The sequence below is a fragment of the Pipistrellus hanaki genome (assembly GCF_964339955.1).
Source record: "Pipistrellus hanaki genome assembly, chromosome: 9".
In the NCBI taxonomy this organism is placed as follows: domain Eukaryota; kingdom Metazoa; phylum Chordata; class Mammalia; order Chiroptera; family Vespertilionidae; genus Pipistrellus; species Pipistrellus hanaki.
In genome coordinates this window covers 12,044,757-12,064,369 of record NC_140511.1, presented here as the reverse complement: position 1 = coordinate 12,064,369, position 19,613 = coordinate 12,044,757, and the positions used below count along the sequence as shown (strand labels likewise).

Here is a 19,613-nt window from a genome sequence, read left to right as displayed (position 1 = left end):
GCATAGAGTTAAGGTTGTTTATTGAGATCTTTCTTGGTTCTTAGTATTGGCAATTATTGCTATGAATTTTTCCCTTAGAACTGCTTTTGCTGCATCCCATAATTTTGCTGCAGTGTTGCTTTTCTATTTTTGTTTATTTCAAGAAACTTTGTTTTCCTTCTAATTTTTTTCTGATTCATTGGTTGTCCATAAGAGTGTTGTGTAATTTCCATGTGTTTGTGAATTTTCCAGTTTTCCTCTTGTTCATTTCTAGTTTCATGCTTCTTTTATATAAATAAGAGAAGATTCGTGGTATGATTCTAGTCTTCTTGAGTTTGTTGAGACTTGTTTTATGGCCTGACATAGGGTCTGTCTTAGAAAATACTGCATGAGTGTTTGAGAAGAATGTGTATTCTGCTGTTGTTGGATAGACTGTTCTATTTATGTCTATTAGGTTCATTTGATCTATATAGTGTTGTTAAGATCTGCTATTTCCTTATTGATTCTCTGTTTGGATTATCTATCCACTGTTGAGAGTGATGTAAGTCAGTTTTGAAGATTGACTGTGTCTTTTCTTCCGTAAAGCCCTACATGTTTTCATGTCCTGGAACTCATTCCTCCCCATAACAGCTTTAGGTGTTAGGAAGTGGCTAGGAAAATGGTGGCCAATTTACAGATGGGTAAATGGAGGCCAATAAAGCAGGATTCTGGAAGACACCAAAGTGCACAGTAGAGCCAGATCTAGACTCTGTGCTGCTGGCTTCCAGTCCAGATCCTCTCTCATGGACTGTGATGGTATATTCATGGACCAAGAGACGAGAGTTCTGAATAGTGAGGTGCTCAGAGAAGAGGGTACACACTGAGGAGGGTGGCCTCAGGGCTGGGGAATGACCCCCTAGCGTCAAGGAGTAAGCCTGAGAGTGGAGAAGAGCAGAGGACCTGGGCATACTGCCTTTGGGACTTTTTTCTACTCCCCTTACTATGAACTTGTTGCTCTTTAACCTTTTATATAATTAAAGGGCCTTCTAGTTAGCTGGGCTTCCCCTGCTACCACCTGTTTGAATTAGTTTCTTGACTGTTGACTCTTACTATCTTGGACAAGTGAACCAAGCTTTTCCAAAAGCAATTTTCGCATCTATAAAATGAGCATAACCTTAGAATTCATGGGAGAATTAAATAGCATGTCGTGTGTAAAGCAGTGCAGTTCTCACTTCATAACAAATGCTCAATATGTTATTAATATTCATATTATTACTCTCAATGCAGTAGCAGCAGCAGCAGCATCGGTCCTCATCACAGGGCAGCCCCTGTGGGACCCCTAGGGCCCTCGGAAGGGAAGCGTTAGGGTGCAGCTGCCAAGTGCCAGTTCCCATTGTAAGGCACCTTGGTGTGCGGCACCTCATTTACCCCCCACCCCCACCCGACAACCTGTGGCCTCATTTCTGAGTGAGTGCTGCTCCCTGGAGGTGTGCGACGTCAAAGTCCCACTTGGAGGATAGAAATGTATCATGACCGCTTTACAGGTGAGGAAAGCGAGGCTCAGAGAGGTCAGATAGCTCGTGCTCTTGGTGTAACTGGTGGGGAGCTGAGCTGAAATCTTGGATCTGTTGACATCAGAGCCAGGGCTTGACTGTGAGGCTCCTCTGCTGACAGAGCCCAGGCCTGGGTGTCTGGGAGGGGGGCCCCGTGTGGCTTCCCGGGGGAGCTGGCCGAGGAGCTCTGGTCTGCTCACAGCCCAAGGGACGGTCAGCAGACGGCATGCCCACCCCTGCTCCCCGTTTGCAGGAGGGGCCCTGGTCATCACACGTTGGCAGCATTGAGGCCCCTGAAACACTTGGCTTCTGGTCACTTGTTGAAAAATGATGTGGATGCTAGGATTGGGGTCACTTTGTGAATTATAGAAATGCCTAACCACCATGAAACTAACATAAAATTATGTCCAATTAATTGAAGACTAACATTTAAAAATGGAAAAAAATATATATGGTTACCGATGGTGATTCAACTCAAAAAAGCAAGCACACACACCATGGTTGGGAGTGGAATTAAAGAGATGTGCTAGGATCAGGGAGGCAGCAGGGGGTTCTGAGGAGAGGGAAGGAGAGAATTGTCACCACAGGGACCCCCAAGAGATCCCAGGGCTGGGAGAAGACTTGGCACACTTATGGTTAGTTAGGGGGGGAAAGGGGGGCTCCTGCCAGGAGAAAGGGGCACCCAGAGTGCAGGTAGGCTGAGGAAGGACTGCCCCTCCCTCAGAAGGTGCCTCCAGTGAAAACAAAGGGAAGTGGGTTGGGGGACGTTAGGGGCCAGGCAGTGGCAGACATTAGCTTGAAATGTGTGGGCTGGCAGCATTATGATTCTGGCCTTTCCCCCTTACCCTCCCCACAGCAGCCTGGCTTTGTTGTTCTCCACTGTTCAATAGTCATGTGGGAGCCCCCGCTCCCCATTCCAGGGAAGGCCTGTGACAGAGGACTAGGAGGTGCTGGGGAGAAAGGAGCAGGGAAGGTGAGGTGGAGAGGAGGAGGCCAGGGGCTCAAGTAACAAGCAGTTTTGAGACTGCTACATGCTGAACCCCTCACCCGAGCATCCCCAAGTTGGGACCTGGAGGAAGAGGATTGCTGGTGCCCACGGGTGGAGGAGACATCCCACTAAATCATGGCAGAAGCCCCCTGGGGCTTTCCTGGCCCTTTAACCCAGTCTCCTTCCACGTGCCAAGCGCTACCTTTCTTAAACAAAGCAAAACTGTGAAGACCGGAGATTGTCACTGCTCCCGGAACTCAGGGTCCGCCTCTGCCTCAGGCTCCTGGGCTCAGCGTGGCTCCTCTAGCTGAGGACCCCCAGTCTCTAGACTGGCTGTTCCACGCTGCCTGCCTGAGAGGAATCCCTGGCTGAACCAGGAGCCAGCCCCCGCGGGCCAGCCAGCTCCTTCCCATCACCCATTGTGAGCCCCTGAGCTCCTGTACAGCCACTGTAACTGTCTTTGTCGCCTGCTTCCAGCTTCTTCTTACACAGCTCCGTTCATCTTTTCTTTAGAGTTGTCCCGACATAAAACTTGTCATTTAGAGATGAAGAGGTGAAGTGGCTCAGCCAAGGGCACACACCAGAGCAGGGAGGGTGTGCCCTGAGCTTTGGGTGCTCCTGAGCAACAGAGCCCTCCTTAAGCCAGGTGTCCACCTCCCTCCTCTGATGGTGACCTCTCTGTCATCCCAAACAGCTGAATACAGGAGCCCTGGAGCGGGCACTCCTGCCTCCCTAGGCCATTTACTCACTGCGGGGAGCCTTTCCCCAGGACCTGTGGGGCAGGGATATTATGGGCTGGAGTTCTCGAAGGCTCAGGCTAGAGGCTGGCCTCCTAGTGCTTATCGACTCGATGAAGTGAAATTATTTCGTAGTCACTGTCCAGGTGCCCAGTATGTGCTGGAAACTTCATATAGGTCCTTGTTTAAACTGTCTGAGATTCATAACCTCATTTAAGGAGGGACGTGAGACTACAAAGCTGGTGCCAGGGCCAGACCACCCATGGGAGAATCCCAAGCCGCTGTAGGACTTCCTCTCGGGGAGGTCTCTGAGTTGGCCAGAGTGAGTGGGAGCCAGCCGAGTCCATCATGGCAGGGTTCGTCCCATTGTAAGAGGTTTTGTTCCATGGCATTCATCACCACAGAGCTTTGATTAGCCGGTCACGGACGTAGAAAAGGGTATAGGCAGTGGTAAGGAGACCCTCCAAATCAGTGCTCAGACCTCATGAAGATTTGTATGTTGTTCTCTCTCTCTCTCTCTCTCTCTCTGCCTTTCTGTTTTTATTGATTTCAGAGAAAGGAAGGGGGAGAGAGAGAGAGATAGAAACATCAATTGCTGTCTCCGCATGCCCCCTACTGGGAATAGAACCTGAAACCTGGGCATGCGCCCTGACTGGGAATCAAACTGGCAGCCTCCTGGTGCCTGAGACAACACCCAACCTCCTGAGCCACACTGGCTGGGCTGTAAGGTGTTGTTTTCACTGCAACAAACTCACCATCCTGCTTATATTGTATTAACATAATTCACCTTCGGTGGGTCTATACCCATCTCTGCAGGAGGAGGAGATGCTGTCAGAACTTGGCCATGGTGTTGGGTGCTGGCTGGGGAGGGGTCATGTCTTTGATCCCCTCCCAGGGCAGGGTGAGCGGGCCCGTCCTTACTTGTACGTGGTTGGTTTGTGGGCAGGTGTCTCGGCGGTGCCAGTTGTAGTGTCATCTGCCTTTCTTGATCCTCCGCTCCCTGGAGAAAACCTGCTGGAGACTTGTCCAGTGTGGGTGGTTTTCCTCCCCTTTTCCCCTTTGTGCTTTGGCTGGGTGGTGAGAATATTTCATATGCTGTGTTGGCTGTACGCATTTATGGCCATGGGGTCTCGGGCATCGGCATTGGGGAGAGAGCAATGGTAACGATGATCTTGATGACAACCCGCACTCAGCAGTATTGCGTGCTGGGCGTGGTGGTAAGGACTTTACATCATTACTCGACCCTGGGGAGTGCCTACTGTGTGCCTGTTTTACAGCTGAGAAAGGCTCAGAGAAGAGAACTCGCTTGCTCAGGGCGGTAGTTAGACATGGCAGACCCGAGGCCTGAACCCGGGTTTGTTGGAGCGGAGGATTCGCAGTTTTCTTCCTGCGTGCGGCTGGAGAGGGCGCGCTGGCCGGGCCGTGTCCCCGAGCCTATTGGGTCCCTGCTGGTGCTGGCAGGGGGAACAGAGGAGCTGCCCAAGCTCCCCGGGCTGAGAACCGAGGGCAGGAATAGGGACAAGGTGGACCCCTGTTTTCTGTGGGGGACAGGAGGGCAGGACCCCAGCACCCAGGGGAAGCCAGCGGCCCCGGGGCGGCACGGAGCCTCCCGGGAGAACGAGCGCTATTGGGGGGTGAGAAGTGTTCCCTCACACCAGAGCTGCCTCGGCGCTGTCTTTTGATCCTTTCCAAGGGCTTATCTCCTACAGAATGGACATTCCGCCCAGGTGAGGTGTCCAGCCACTCACCAGCTCCCCGATGGGAATGCGATTCTAGAGATCTGAAGCCCTGCCGCCTGCCGCCCCGGTGCCTCCCTATCTCTGCTGCCCTGCCCTGCCCGGCCCGGCCCTGCGGCTTTCCCAGCCTCTGGCGGAGGCCCTGCCCCTCAGCACCCCCCCCCCCCCCCCCCGCCCTCCGTCCCCCAGCGAGGCCGGGCGCAGGCCTGTCTCCCACTCTGCTGTCACCCACATCCTGGGCCCATGGACAGGGCCCGCTGTTTTCCACTCAGCCCCCTCCTCCCTGCCCCCCAGACGTGTGCACCTTGTGGAGGCCCCGGTGCCGGTCGGGTTTTGTTTTGCTGATAAAGGAGTGTCGGGGAGAGCGTGCCTCGCAGCGCCTCCCAGGGCACGCGTGTGTGTTCCCCCCCCTCCCCCCCCCCCCCCGCGTGAAGGAACACGCAGTGCCGGCCCCGGAGCTGGCAGCCGGCGTGTGTTCTGTCTGATAAGAGGTACTGTAAATAAAACTGTACGCCACGGCCCGCCGCCGAGTGCCCGGCTCTGTACTCATTGTTCTGACAGCTTAAGCTTTTTTTGGGTCTGCTGTTTTGGTACACTCTGTACTTCCTTATGTAAGCAGGCATGCATATCTCATCAGAACATTCAAGATGTTTATTTTAAAATCTCAAGGAATTAAGAGAAAAAGGACACATTTCTCAACATTGGATGCTGGCAGACCTTGAGTGTTGTTTTTTTTTCTTCAGTGGTTCCCCCGCCCCTTTTTATTGGGGGTGTGTGGGGAGGGAGGGGTTTCAAGCTTTTTTTTCTTCTCTCATTGGCTTCTGCCTTATTTATTATAGAGGGACAGCGGCCCACATCTGCTTGAGTTCAGCATCTCCCTTCCTAGATGCTTGGGGACACCCCCCCCCCCCCCGGTTCTGGTGGGAAGGGAGCAGGAGGAGGACCCTTGTCCTTTGCAAAGAAGGGGAGGCCAGAGGAGTGCGGGGAGGGGGTGCCGGGAGCCCCGAGCCCCGCCTTCTGCTGGGTTTCAGCTCCGTTGCCCTTGGAATGCTGGCCGTTTAGAGGGAGCTTTATGGCTCCGAGAGTGCTTTCCTGGCATGGCCCTCCGGATCCTTAGCCCGGCGTGAGCGTGGCCGCCACACGAGGAGGCTCAGACCAGCTCCTGCTCCCTGCGGGCTGCAGCCACCGCCTCCTTCCCCTCCACCTGCCTGAACCCCCTCCTTCCTGCAGCCCCGGCCTGACTATTTGGAAGCATCAGGAAGTCCAGGGAGAGCTTAGAGGCCTAGGAAAGGCACTGGGTCAGGCGCTGCCTGCTCCCCTCCCCCTCCCCCCAGTGTGGTGCTTAAGACAACCTTGAGCCCTCACCTGCAGATTCCCGGGAGGCTGGCAGGGGCCAACATGTTGGTCTGTCTGTTTCTTTTTAAAAAGTGACCTGAGGAGATGTTTTGTTGATTTTTAGAGAGAGGGAGGGAGGAAGAGAGAAACTTTGACCGGTTGCCTCCCATACATGCCCTGACCGGGCATGGAACCTGCAACCTTTCCGTGCTTGAAACAACACTCCATCCAGCTGAGCCACCTGCCCGTCTCTGTAACACTGACTCAGATAAACTCGGACCTGGGCTGGGAGGGGAGGTCACAGCGGCCCCCTGCCTGCCTGGTGAGGGTCCACGCTGGCTGCAGGCGGGCTGCTTGGACAGGTGGCTCCTGCGTGGACTGGAGGCAGGGGCTGCTTCTTTGCTGAAAGGGCGTGAGTCCTGGGCAGCGGGGCAGGGGGCCGAGGGCTGATGAGAGGGAGCTCCTGCTCCAGAGGAGGCAGCTGGCCCCACTTCCCAGCCTCTCCCTTCTTCTCGCCTCAGTGGCCTGGGCTCCAGCCAGAGACTGTGGGCCCGGAGTTGTGAAGAGGGGGCAGTAGAGAACCCAGGAGAGGGTGTAGAAGAAGGACTCTGCCACCCCCTAGGGGACAGCCTGGCAGTGCCCGGAACGGCCACTGTCCCTTCCCAGATCAGTGCTGCCCCCGGGAGCCTGGCGGAGGGTTTCTCAGGCACTTGGTGGACAGAACCCCGCCCGGTGTGGAGCAGGGCCCAGGGGACAGAGCGCGAACCAGAGGGCCAGGCCTCTGGGGGGCTCGCCGTCCACCAGGGGACGGAGCAGAGCCCCACAGGCAGGCACCGAGGAGCTGCCAGTGCCGGCTGGTCGGTCTTGTGACAGATCATCCTGCTCCCTCAACAAGACAGCCACTCACCTCCAAGTCAGAGGACAAGGTGTGTGAGAGAGATTACAGTGAAATATGTCTTTACAAATTCGAGCCTCACCTCACGAAAGATCACGAAAGATGAACGGCCCCCAGATACCTGTACACGGAGTAGCAGGGAGGCAGCCATGCTCTGCACGCAGGCCCTCTCCCAGGAGCCGGGCCCTGGCGGGCCGAGGGGCTGCTGCTCCCTGCTCCGCGCCTCTGCCCTCAGGCAGGCCAGCCCTTTCCCACCACACTGCCCTCGGGGCTGATTCCTGCTCCTCCCACCGCCCAGGTAAGGCCACAGCCCCTGGAGATTAGGCCCCTGGCTGAGGGTCACACTGGTGATGAGCTTGGCTGGGATTTGAACTCTGATCTCTCTGACCCGAACCCGAGCTCTTAGCCAGACTCTGCTGGTTCCTGGGGTAGAAATGGCATCAGGGCTCTTACGCCTGCGAGCGCGTGGTATGTTCATTAATGTCCATGATCTCCTCCCATCCTTACACCAGCCGTGATCCGGGCGGGCGAGCGGGCGGGCACGGCCATCCCATCTTCCAGACGGAGCTGGCTCAGCGCAGTGCGATGGCCAGTGTGGGTCCACAGCGGCGTGCAGCTGAGGCGGGCCTGGGAGCCGCCCCCCCCACCCACAACTTGCCGCCGTCTCCTCTAGTTCACTAAGATCCGATCACCAGGGAGGAGAGCAGGGGTCTGGCCCACTCATCCTGTGCTTCTCCCTCCCTGCTCTTTAACTTCTCTCCCTGCAGCCCAGCCCTGACCTGACCCCGTCGCTCACTCTCCGGCGGCTCCATTCCCACCGCAGCCTGCTCTCCCTTCCCGTGCTGTGATGGGCGCTCCCACGGGGTGGTGCGGCTGTGCCCCTCGCCTGCACTTCTCCGTCACCGGCGGCTCCCACGCGGGCTTCCCTGGCCAGGCCGCGGGCAGTGGCACCCGGCCCTCTCGGTCCCTCTTCACTTATATTTATTTCTCTTTGCCTCACTCGTTGCCACCTACGTTACGTTTCTTTAACTTTGAAAAAACGTGCCTTCCTTGCTCTAACCAGTTTGGCTCAGTGGATAGAGCGTCGGCCTGTGGACTCAAGGGTCCCAGGTTTGATTCCAGTCAAGGGCATGTACCTTGGTTGTGGGCACATCCCCAGTAAGAGGTGTGCAGAAGGCAGCTGATTGATGATTCTCTCTCATCAATGTTTCTAACTCTCTATCCCTCTCCTTTCCTCTCTGTAAAAAATAAAAATAAAAAAATCAATAAAATATATTAAAATTAAAAAATGTGCCTTCCTCTCTAGAATGTAAGCTCCTTGCAGACAGGGATTTGCCTCTGAGTGCCTGGCTGCAATTCCCCTTTGGCATAGATTTAATGGATGACCCTAAGACACATCCCTGCTTACAGGGAGGATGTGGTCAGGAGTGGCCATCCCTGAGCCGTGTCTGAAATTCTTCAGTTCCGGGAGGAGCCCCTGGCAGTGCTGTGGGGGTGAATGCTGTCCATGTGTCTATATGAGCCCGCTGTGTGGCACGGGCACCACCTCCTCCCTTCGCCCGGCCCCCTCCCAGTGAGGCTGTATCCGTGCACTGGTGGCTGAGTGAGGTCACCGTGATGCATTTTGGGAATTGTCACGTGGTTCATAGACATTTTAGTTGCTCTGAATGCAAACCTGACATCATAGGGAAGGCAGCAGCAAACAGCACGTGCACAGCGAACAGGCAGAGACTGTCTTATTGATTAACAGATGAGGCCTCTATTATCGATCAGAGCTTGCCTAGGACATTTATCACTTTTAATTTCAGGGATGCCAAATATTTCTGCCTCTGAGCCAGCCATTACAGAGGCCGTTTAAAGGTGCAGGCCTCCCTGGGAGAGGGGGCTGCTGCCTCGCTCTGCTGGCCTGTGTGTCCTGGGACTGCCTGCTGGGGCCATAGGGCTACCCTGGAGGGAGTTGGCGCTGGGGTGGGGTGTGCTGAGCTCGGTGAACGGGAGCTGATGTCCGCGGCAGGCTCTGGCCGAGTGGCTGAGGACGGGAACTTGCACACACTCAGCTCAGTTTTGTGACTCCAGCATGACAGGCCTGGAGGGGGAGGGCTCGGAGGATGCCAGCTGTGGTCAGGTCGAGCCAAGCCGGCGGCTGCCTCGGCAGCGAGCGCTGATGTGCCGCCTTCCTCCGCGCTGTCTGGTGCACACATCCGGCCCTTGATGTCCCACCTGCCTCCTGCCCTTCTCTCGGTCATTAAAGCGGCCCAGACACCACATCCAGGGCTGTCTTCTAGGAACTCCTCCCACCACATCCCTTTGAAGCGGGGCTCTGGCTTCCTGGGGCTTCCCGGCTCCGCAGGGAGCCCTTTCTTTCTAGGCCCCACTTCCCTCCTCAGGCCCCTTCCCCTTCTCTGGGGAGCCATGAGAACTGATAGAACCAAAGAAGAAATACAATGAAAATCAGATCCCTTACAGACACACGGAGAATCATCCTGGCTAACGATTGGGGCTGGGGCCGCCCCACCCCGCCCCGGTCTTCCCGCTCTGGCCTGTCTACTCTCTGAGGCTCACGCTGCATCTCCAGGGTCCATGCCTGCCAGCTCTGTGACACAGGGCGGCTGGTGGATGTCAGGCCTCCCGGCTTTCTTCAAAGCTCTGTAAGCCCCTCCTGGGTCCTGGGATGCCCTCCAGCTTGGAGGGAAAGCCAGAGGGTCATGCTGCTCTCCCTGCTCCTGCAGAAGCCAGTTCCGGCCACCTAGAACAGATGGCAATGCTTCCTTTTAAAGCCCTGAAGGAAAAGTTCCTTCGTATGGCTCCTAGGGCATTTTATCACACGCTCACTCTGTCAGTCAACTAACATCTACTGACCTGCTGAAGGTCAATGCCCTATAGGGCCTGACAGTCCAGATCTCCTCGGGCTCCTTAACCTCTTCACTGGTGAGAACTGGTTACTGGTGTTTAGTTTAAGACTGATGGACAACTTACATTTTGAGTTCTGCCTCTTAAGGGTGTGCTGATACTCCTGGTTTTTAACGTTTAAAGAGCAGTAGAACCATTTTTCCAAATGGAATTTTACACAGAACCTTGATACAGTCAAGGGGTAAGTTGGATTTCCACTCCTTTGATTTGAGAGAAGGCAGCCAGAGCTCACCTCCCTGTCCAGGAGGCATGTCTGTGGGGGCACCAGGAGGCTGGAGGGCATGGGCTGCAGAGCAGAGGCTCTGACATGGGCTGCCAGCTTGGGCTCCACCTCTGCTGCTCCTGTGGGACCCGGGCCAGCTGCTTCAACCGCCCCAGCTTGAAGCTCTCGAATGCTAAAGGGGGTAGTAATGGTGTGTGGTTAAACAGGTTTTAGGATCTAATGAAATGGTATGTCCTAAGGACTTAGCATCCTGCAGTGTACGGTAAAGTCTCGGGAAACCTGAGATGCTTTGAAAACACACTGGATTGTTTCTGCTACAGCATTCTGCCTCTTAGGAACCCTGATAGAGAAACTGAGGCACAGGCACCCTTAGGGAGCTGCTTAGTCATGCCGGGAGGAGCAAAGGCAGTGTCAGGGGAGGGAAGAGCAGTGAGGGCTGGGTGCTCGGTGCATGCTTTCTCCAGTTTTGTCAATTGAAAGGGCCTGGAATAGATAACAAGTGAGACCAGGCGTCACTCAAGCCCGCAGACTCAGGGAGGATTGAGTGGTGCCAAGGGGCAGTGAGGACAGCTCCCTGCCGAGGCCGGGAAGCCGAGGAGAGGAATTAGAATCCGTGAGGGCCACTGGATCTTCTTGAGCAAGGAAGTGTGAGAGTCACGTGACCGTCAAGGGGGGCCTGCACCTACTGGTTGGCTCCAAGGGCAGTGGCCACCCTGAGTGCTCGGTGACAGTGATGATGGACAGGCAGAGGAAGAGCAGCAGCCAGCAGACTCTTTTTTTTTTTTTTTTTTTTTTTGAGAGAAAACCACCAAGGCTCACACAGGTGCTCCCTGGCTGAGATAACATCTTGAAGACGATGAGCAAGCAGTAAAAAGTCCCGTTGAACTTGATGTTGTGACATTGTCGCTTGGAGCCTTGTGAATAGTGGTTCCAAAAAAGTTTACCAAGTTGAATTGCACTGAATCGATGAATTTCTCCCACAAGTTGGTACAGTCATGGGTCCCCCTGGGGGTGGAGCCGATGCGTGCTCCCTCCCTCCGGAGCCGCGTGTCCGGAGACGGAGACGGGCCCACAGGCGTTGGTAATGGAGCACGTGCGGCTGGGACTGGGCCCCGCATGGGGTGCGTCTGAGCAAAAAGAAGGGCTCGCTCCCCCAGGCAGGGGGACAAGGGTAGGGAAGCTGATGCGTGAATGAGGAGTAGAGACCGCTGTACCGAGGGGCCGGGACGAGGGGCGAGAATGTCAGAGATGGGGGTGCAGAAGGGGTGCGGAGACCTTGTGAGGAGAAGGACGCAGCTCCCCCCGCAGCCGGAGCAGCTCCTCCCAGGGGCTGGAGCCTGGAGAGCAGAGTGAGGAAGCAGAGACGAGGCAGGAAAGCGAAGCACACCCAGAAGCTCTTTGTGCCCTGGCCGGTGGCTCAATGGTTAGAGCGCTGGCCCCAGCACCGGAAGGTCACTTGGTTTGGTTCCCAGTCAGGGACCCATGACTGGGTTGTGGATTCGGTCCTGGCCCCTGTCAGGGTCCGGGCCGGAGACAACCAATTGCTGGGTCTCTCCCTCCTCCTCCTTCCTTGCCTTCCACTCCCTAAAAAACCTAGGGGAAGGATGTCCCTGGGCGAGGATTAGCAGACAAACAAAGAAAAAGAAGCGCTTTGTGAGCTATCGGAGGCGGTTGGACTTTACCCAGAAGGCAGTAGGGAGTCATTCCGGTTTTTAAGTGGCCAGCTGTATGAGTGGCTGGGGAGCTGTGGGTTTAGCTTTGGGCACATAGAGCAGAGGTTCCCAAACTTGTTTGTGCCGTAGACCCCTTGCCATGTTTTTCGGTTTTGGGTAGACCTCCTACTTACCTGATATTGATTTTTTTGTAAATTTCTAACTGTAGTGAAGTTTAGTGTTAAAATTTAATAAAAAATAATGTACCTACTTTTCTCCGGCATTCTCAAACAAAATAACACTGATTCACTATAATTTGTATGATAAACTACCAGTTTATATTTTTTTAAATATTTTCTCAGCACTTTCCTATTCAAGATTCAGGAAACGAATGAACATATTTTTCTCACATTCATATTTATAGAGTGACGAATTGAACAAGTCGGTGCAAGTTTGCGAAGCTTTGAAACAAAAATTGGCAAGAATGTTTACTGCGCGTATGCTTGTAACAAGATGATACTGGTATATCATTATGTGCAGGTTTTTATCCTACAACTTACACAATTTTATAAACATATATAATAAATTTTTTACTTCATAGGTACTTTTATAAATAATTTATATGTTTTTATATTATAAGATAATATGATGTAAGTAAATAGGTACTATCAGTGTATGTTGAGATCCACTATCGTGGACCCCCATTTTCATTTCATGGACCCCCAAATTTTTTTTTCGCTGACGTAGACCCCTTGCAGGTTGTCATAGACCCCTGGGGGTCGATATAGACCACTTTGGGAATCACTGACATAGAGGTAGGGGTTATCCAAGTAGAAGTACGTCAGTAATTCCCTTAAAGTTAAGGTGATCACACATCCCGCTTTTGGTGGGACAGTCCCGATTTTTAACAAATTTGGGACTTTTTAAAAAATGCTGCGGGACATGAGACAAATTGTTAAAAATCAGGACTGTCCTGCCAAAAGCAGGACGTCTGATCACCTTACTTAAACTGTAATCTAGGCAGCAGAGCACCCTCCACTCCCTCCTCCCCATCCGCTCCTGGAGCAGCCCCCAAGTCCCCTCTCACCAGGAGCCCGTCTCTTTTGTCTCGGTCACTCTGATTTTGCTCCCTCTTCTCACCGGGAGGGCCTGCACGGGGCACTTAGCTTTCATGTGGGTGGTGGTTCCATCGTGAAGGAGGGCTGAGCTGGGCTGGCTGCTGGGGCCTTGGATTCCCCCAGACACGTCACAGGTGTTCACCCCTGCGCCAGGCCCACCTGCATGGTGTGGGCCCAGGACCCCACCTCCTGTTGGGATGCCACTCCGGGAAATGAGTAACCGCCTCCCCTTTCTTTCAGCGGGCGCCAAAGCCTTCGTCTGCGACCAGTGCGGTGCCCAGTTCTCGAAGGAGGACGCCCTGGAGACACACAGGCAGACCCATACAGGTGAGTCGGCTTCGATTCCCGTTCCCCAGCGCCTGCACAGTGTGACCGCACATGGAGGTGAGGCATCCCGGCCGCACCCGCTTCCAGCCAGGCGACATCCAGGCATCTCCCGGGGACCAGTGGGGGTGGCTGGGCAGGTGTGGCTTTGCCCCGGAAGAGCATTGCCCTGGATTAGGCCAAATCTCTTAACAGGCCCCTGAGCTCCGTCTTCTCAGAGACCTCTTGCACTTTTGTCGGGATCTTTGAAAGTCCGTGATGTTGTCTAAGCATCCCCTTCCTCTGAAGGGTCAGGAAACCCGTTATCCCTGTGACCAGCTCTGACACCCTTGCATGGCCCAGTGGCTGGTCCCCCATCTGCGAGGGTAGAGTCCTGGTCTACAGGAAAGCAGTCTGCACTCAGGATGAACAAGCAACGGCATCACATTATTTGACTTCAAAGCATTGATTTCACAGCATCAGCCTCATCTCATCCCTGTGCTCAGCACTGTCCTCATCATGGGTGTGCCTCCCACTTACGGGACACTCCTGAGGTGCCAGGCACGGGTCTCAGTGTCCCTGCCTGGCCAGCCTCTCAGTAAACGTGTGAGGTCGGAGGTGACTCCCAGGTCAGAGATGAGGAAACCGAGGCTCAGAGGACGGAGGTGACTTGCCTGAGTGAGTGAGGACGGGAGTGGACAGCTTAGACCTCCTGGGATTAAACCCAGCTCACCTCTTAGCTCTGCCACTTCTTGTTTGTGGGACCATGGGAAAATTACTTAAACTCCCTCAATTTCGGTTTCCTCACCCGTTTGGAAAGTGGAGTAATGACAGTCCCTACCTCACAGCATAGAGAGTTGTAGGGATTAAATAAGATGTTTTATTTGGGGTGCTTTGCAGGATGTTTGGTGCTTAATAAGCATTCAATTCATAGTAATGGATGTATTTAATTTAATAAGTATGTGTTGCATTCCTACAACATTCCTGGCACTGTTGGGCCATTTAGGGATAGTGAGAGGCAAAGCTTCTCATGGTACTGTGACCCTAACAGGGCGAGCGTACAGGCAAATAGGTGTCTGATACCCTGCCACATTGCCATAAGTGCCAGTAAGAACACGTAAAGCAGGGTTCGGGTGGAGAGTGATGGGGGGATAGTTTTAATGAAATGGCCCGGGAAGGCCTCTGTGAGAAGGTGGCATCTGAGCAGAGTCCTAAAGGCGGAGGGAGCCGCACGGAGCTTTCAAATGCTTGCGGACCACAAGCTGATCAGAGACTTGTAGTTATAAAATACAAAGAACTCTTATGACTCAGCAATAAAAATAGAAATAACCACCATTAAAAATGGACAGAGGATCCGATAGACATTTCTCCAGAAATAGACCGATAGCCCAGGGAGGGACGCTCGGCCCTGTGAGCGTCAGAAACTACAGATCAAAATCTCAGCGCGGGCTTGCTTCCCCGGAGCAGGATGTGGCTGTCACAAAGGTGTGTTGGCGAGGAGGCTGGCGAGGATGTGGACAAGTCAGAGCCTTCGCTGCTGGTGGGAGTGCAGACTGGGCGGGCGCTCTGGGAAACGGTCTGGTGGCTCCGCCAAAGGTTAAACACAGTCACGTGATGCAGGGCAGGGCCACTCCTAGGGGTGCACCCAGGAGGAACGAGCACACACGGGTACACAAGAATGTGGGCACACGTTTATAGCAGCATTATTCACAGTCGTCAGAAGGTAGACTAACCAGTGTCTGCCCACTGATGACTGGATGAACATGCCATGGAATACTATTTGGCTGTGAAAAGGAACGAGGTACTGATACATTCCACACACAGGTGAACCTTAAAAGCATCTCGCTCTGTGAAAGAAGCCACATGGTGTCCGATTTCATGTATGTGAAACACCCGGAGGAGGCAAGTCCATAGACAGAAAGGAAATTGGGGTTCCTTTTCGAGGGAAAATGTTCTAAAACTGTGATGGTTACACAACTCTGAATGTATTAGAAACTGTTGAACTGTGTACAGTCACTCGTAATATGGGTTGGAACTGTGTGTCCACTCACACACGGGTCTTTTCCAGGACATGGCTGTGCTGTTTGTGCTCTGTGGTTGGAGTCCGCGGATACGGAGGGCTGGCAGTATGCATTGATCTATGCCATTTTACATAGGGGACTTGAGATCGTGGGTCCTGGGGGACAACTGAGTTTTGGGGAGTTAACAGTTATACACGGATTTTTCAACTGCAACGGAAGGTCAGCGCCCCTCGTCCCCCGTTGGTCACAGGTTAGCGGTGCTTCAGAAGCGTGAGTTGTACAATGTGTGGTACGTGAATTACATCTCGGTAATGCTGCATACACCTGCATACTCCATGCACGTGCACACTCCTGTTTTAAGTGTCCGGTTCAGCGGTTTCGGTATATTACTCTGTTAATTTTTAAGGCAGTGAGTGGTAAAACATCTGTAACATGAATTCGCCGTTCTAACAGTTTTTAACTACCGAACCGACCCCGGCCTGTTTTCAGAGCCTGGGTTTTGCACTGGCTTTGAAAGTCAGCACGTGTCCTCGGACCAGGGACTTTCTAGGACCGATGAAGTGACAAGAACCTGAGAGAGGTCAGCCCTTTCCGGGAAAGGGTGGTTTACTATTCAAAGAGAGGTGATTGGGAAGAGCCTGGAGTTGGAGTCAGAAGTCTGGGGTGGGGCTCTAACCCGCGGCCTGGTAGGGAGTCACCTTGTCTTGTTGCTCGTCTTTCTGCCCGTCAAGTCCCCTCGCCTGAGTCTAGTGGGTGCCTCCTGCGGCACAGATAGGCCCAGCCCCTCAGCCTCCTTTTGCTTCTCCTCCAAGCTGAGTACTTGGAGTGCGTGAAAGGGGAAACAGTTGAACCCCAATTAAGGCCGAGAGACCAAGGTGGGTGCTCGGAGAAAGGCGCCCTACCCTCCTGGGTGTGGTGTGGGCACGCTCCCCCAGGGGAGAGGAGCGCCTCCTAGTGCCACCGGGCAGAGGTGAACAGCGACCTATCCTCAGCAGAGGGCTGGCACCCAGGCAGCTCTTCCTGACACATGGCAGAGTTCAGGTGTCACTTTTAGTGCTGTTTCCACAGAACCCACACGGCTTCAGCCTTCTCTATAACCAGTCATTGGAGAGACACAACTTGAAATTCAGTTGTCATCTCCGTTCTCAAAAAGGGACTTCAGGGCGGGAAGAGGCCTGGTGGTGAGGAATGCTGGGAGGGGTGCTGGGGAAGCCAGCGGGTGCTGGAGCTGTGGAGAGCCAACAAGAGAGCAGGGAGAGAGCTCTGGAAAGGAGGAGGAATGGAGACCCCAGAGAGTAAAGTAATGGCAGTGCCGCCTTATACTTCTGATTCCTTAGTTTATAAAACTCTTTTCTGTAGTAAACCCATTTAACAGATGAGAAAACAAAGGTCTAGAAGCCACCCCCTAGAAGGTGGAGAGCTGGAACTTGACTCAACTCCAACGCCCATGCTCTTCCCACGACTCCTCAGCTGCCTGCACATTGATTTGCTGTTTAAAGAGAGCATGTCAGAGACCATTTAGCTCATTGATCTCTGATCCGTTTGATTAAGAATCCTCAACATGCCCTAGCTGGTTTGGCTTAGTGGATAGAGTGTGGTCGGCCTGCAGCCCGAAGGGTCCTGGTTTGATTCTCGTCAAGGGCACGTACCTTGGTTGTAGGCTCCTCCCCGACCCGGACCTTGGTTAGGTGTGTGCAGGAGGCAACCAATCAATGTTTCTCTCACATCGATGTTTCTCTCGGTCTTTCCCTCCCTCTTCCACTCTCTCAAAAATAAATAAATAAATAAATAAATAATCAATCAATGGAAAATATCCTGGGGTGAGGATTAAAAAAAAAAGAAGAAGAAGCATCTTCAGCATCCCGATGCCCATGTGCCCCTCCTGAGAGGATACAATTTCCCTGAAACAGACTGGGTCTGGGGTTCCCTGCCTAAGGCCGCCCTGGGGAACTCACAGAGTTAACATAGCATTGCGGCAGATGGGTGATGGTGGGCCGTACAGGTATTCTTGACACTGGAAATTTAGTAAAAAGTATTTCCTTTTACATTTTAGCCAAAGACTGTCATCTTTTGACCCTTTTGTTGTTGTTAATCCTCACCCAAGGATATTTTTTCCATTGATATTTAGAGAGAGTGGAAGGGAGAGGGAGAGACAGAGAGAAACATATCGACTGGCTGCATCCTGCAGGCAGCCCCAGAGATTGAGCCTGCAACCAAGGTACATGCCCTTGACCAGAATCAAACCCAGGGACCCTTCAGTCTGAGGGCCGACACTCTATCCACTGAGCCAAACCGGCCAGGGCCAACATCTGACGCCACTGAGCCTGGAAATCTGTCACGGAGTGTGTGACCCCCACCTTGTCCCCTCCCTCCAAGGTCTTGGTGAGCTCAAGCTGGGGCCCTGGGAGGCCACACCGTGGTTGGGCTGGGCTCGGGCTTTGTTGCCACACTTCAGCGTTCTGTTTTGGTACAGGGAAGACATCGAGGAGGTAAACAGAGATCACTTTACACCTTTTATATTATGACAAATACATATTGCAAAACACTGCTGCTTCCAAAATGTTTGGGTGGCAGAGCAGGGAGGAATTAGTTACGCAGCTCCCGAGATGCTGGTACTTCATTCACACATCAGAACTTTTTGACACTTTCCAGCAAAATAGAAAGTGAGAAAGCACACACACACACACACACACACACACCACATACACACCACATGCACACCACACGCACACGCACGCGCATACACACATGCCCAGCGCACCACTTAGATTCTATATCAGGAAGGTCTTAAATTAGGAAGGAGTTCTTTAAGTGCAGATAAACTGATAAATACCATTAATGGCTTAATTTATACTGTGGGTTTGAAATTTGACACATGGACACTATCTTGGCTCAGGAAACACAAGTGGGTTTGTGCCAGAGGTTTTAATGACCGATCAGTAATATAAATTGCTGCATCACTGCACAGAAATAGCTTCTCCGTGTCATTTGATCTGGAAACTTCTCTGGCCAGGCAGCAGTTAATAAATTTAAAAATAATTACCCTCTTTATTCAAAGTCAAACTAATGAGGAGTGGTTTTTACAAATCATAACGTTGTCTAGGCCACTGTACATCCCCAGGGGGGACTTGAATGGACCTGAGGGCAGCAGACAGCCTGGGTGGCATGAATTAGAGGGCAGCTGGCTGGAGCAGTCTTCAGCATGCCCTGTGGAGTGTGGGAGGGGCGGGGGGTCAGCAAGGAGTGACCTGTAGGAGCCTTCAACTCTTTTAATCCATATGTAGGGGACTCGGAGCAGCCACCCTTCCTGTGACCTGAACATGGGGAGAGGGGCTGGTGCCGGTGGGAGGCCGGCCAGCGCCCATGGAGGAGGAGAGGCAGGTGTGCACACAGCTGGCTCCTGGGGGACAGTGGACCTGCCCAAAGGCAGGGAGGGGACTGGACGGCCTCAGAGTGCTTTGCTCCCGGACAAGTGTGGGCCCTCACCGGGCGGAGCAGGTGTGTCTTGCAGGCCTCAGGGAAGCGGGACCAGGAGCTGACGTCAGAATGTGAAGTTCAGGTTTTCTGTGCATGGTGAACCCGAACTTGGGAGCCTGAACTTCACTTAGGCAAATGCCAGCCCCATCGCTTTCTCGGTGTACGATCTTGGGGAGGCTGCTTAACTTCTCTAAGCCCTGGCTTCCTCTTCGTCGCGTGGCCAGTGATGGCGTCTGTCCTGTGAGGCGTGTTGTGAGGTGCAGGCCTGGTGCAGAGTGAACACTGGTGTGGGGGTATCATCCTCATGCCCCATCGGTGGCCATGGGGGGCACCCGTTCCCCACCACCGGGTGGGAGCGGTGAAGGGCCAGGCTGGTGGCAGCATTGGCCCTCCTAGTGGCTAAAGTCACCGCAGGGTAAGAGTTCTGGGGCTAGGAACCTCCAGGGAATCCTGGAGTCCCCAGACACTGGGTTGAACGGGACCTATCGACTTGTCCCAAAGCAGTTCTGCTCTCTCCTCCAGCCCCTCACTCGCCCGCAGTCAGCGACCTGGATTTGCAGCTGGTTCATTTCGTTATTTCTCATTCACTTCCCAAGTTTCAGAGAACCTACTATGTGAGGGGCTTGGGTAAACCCAATACCCGATGGTGAACAAAGCTGCCTTTCTGAGGGCTGCAGTGCGGCAAGGGGAATGAACGTGCGGGTGAA

The 19,613-nt window shown here is 53.5% G+C and overlaps 1 protein-coding gene across 1 annotated transcript in view; it reads left to right on the top strand.

Annotated features, from left to right (window-relative positions):
• The window catches only part of ZBTB16 (zinc finger and BTB domain containing 16), a 186,038-nt gene that overhangs the window by 113,574 nt on the left and 52,851 nt on the right, over nt 1-19,613 (top strand). The window contains exon 4 of the mRNA XM_084893895.1: nt 13,346-13,432. Coding sequence (XP_084750021.1) covers nt 13,346-13,432 — 87 coding nt within the window. The remainder of the gene's footprint in view (nt 1-13,345; nt 13,433-19,613) is intronic.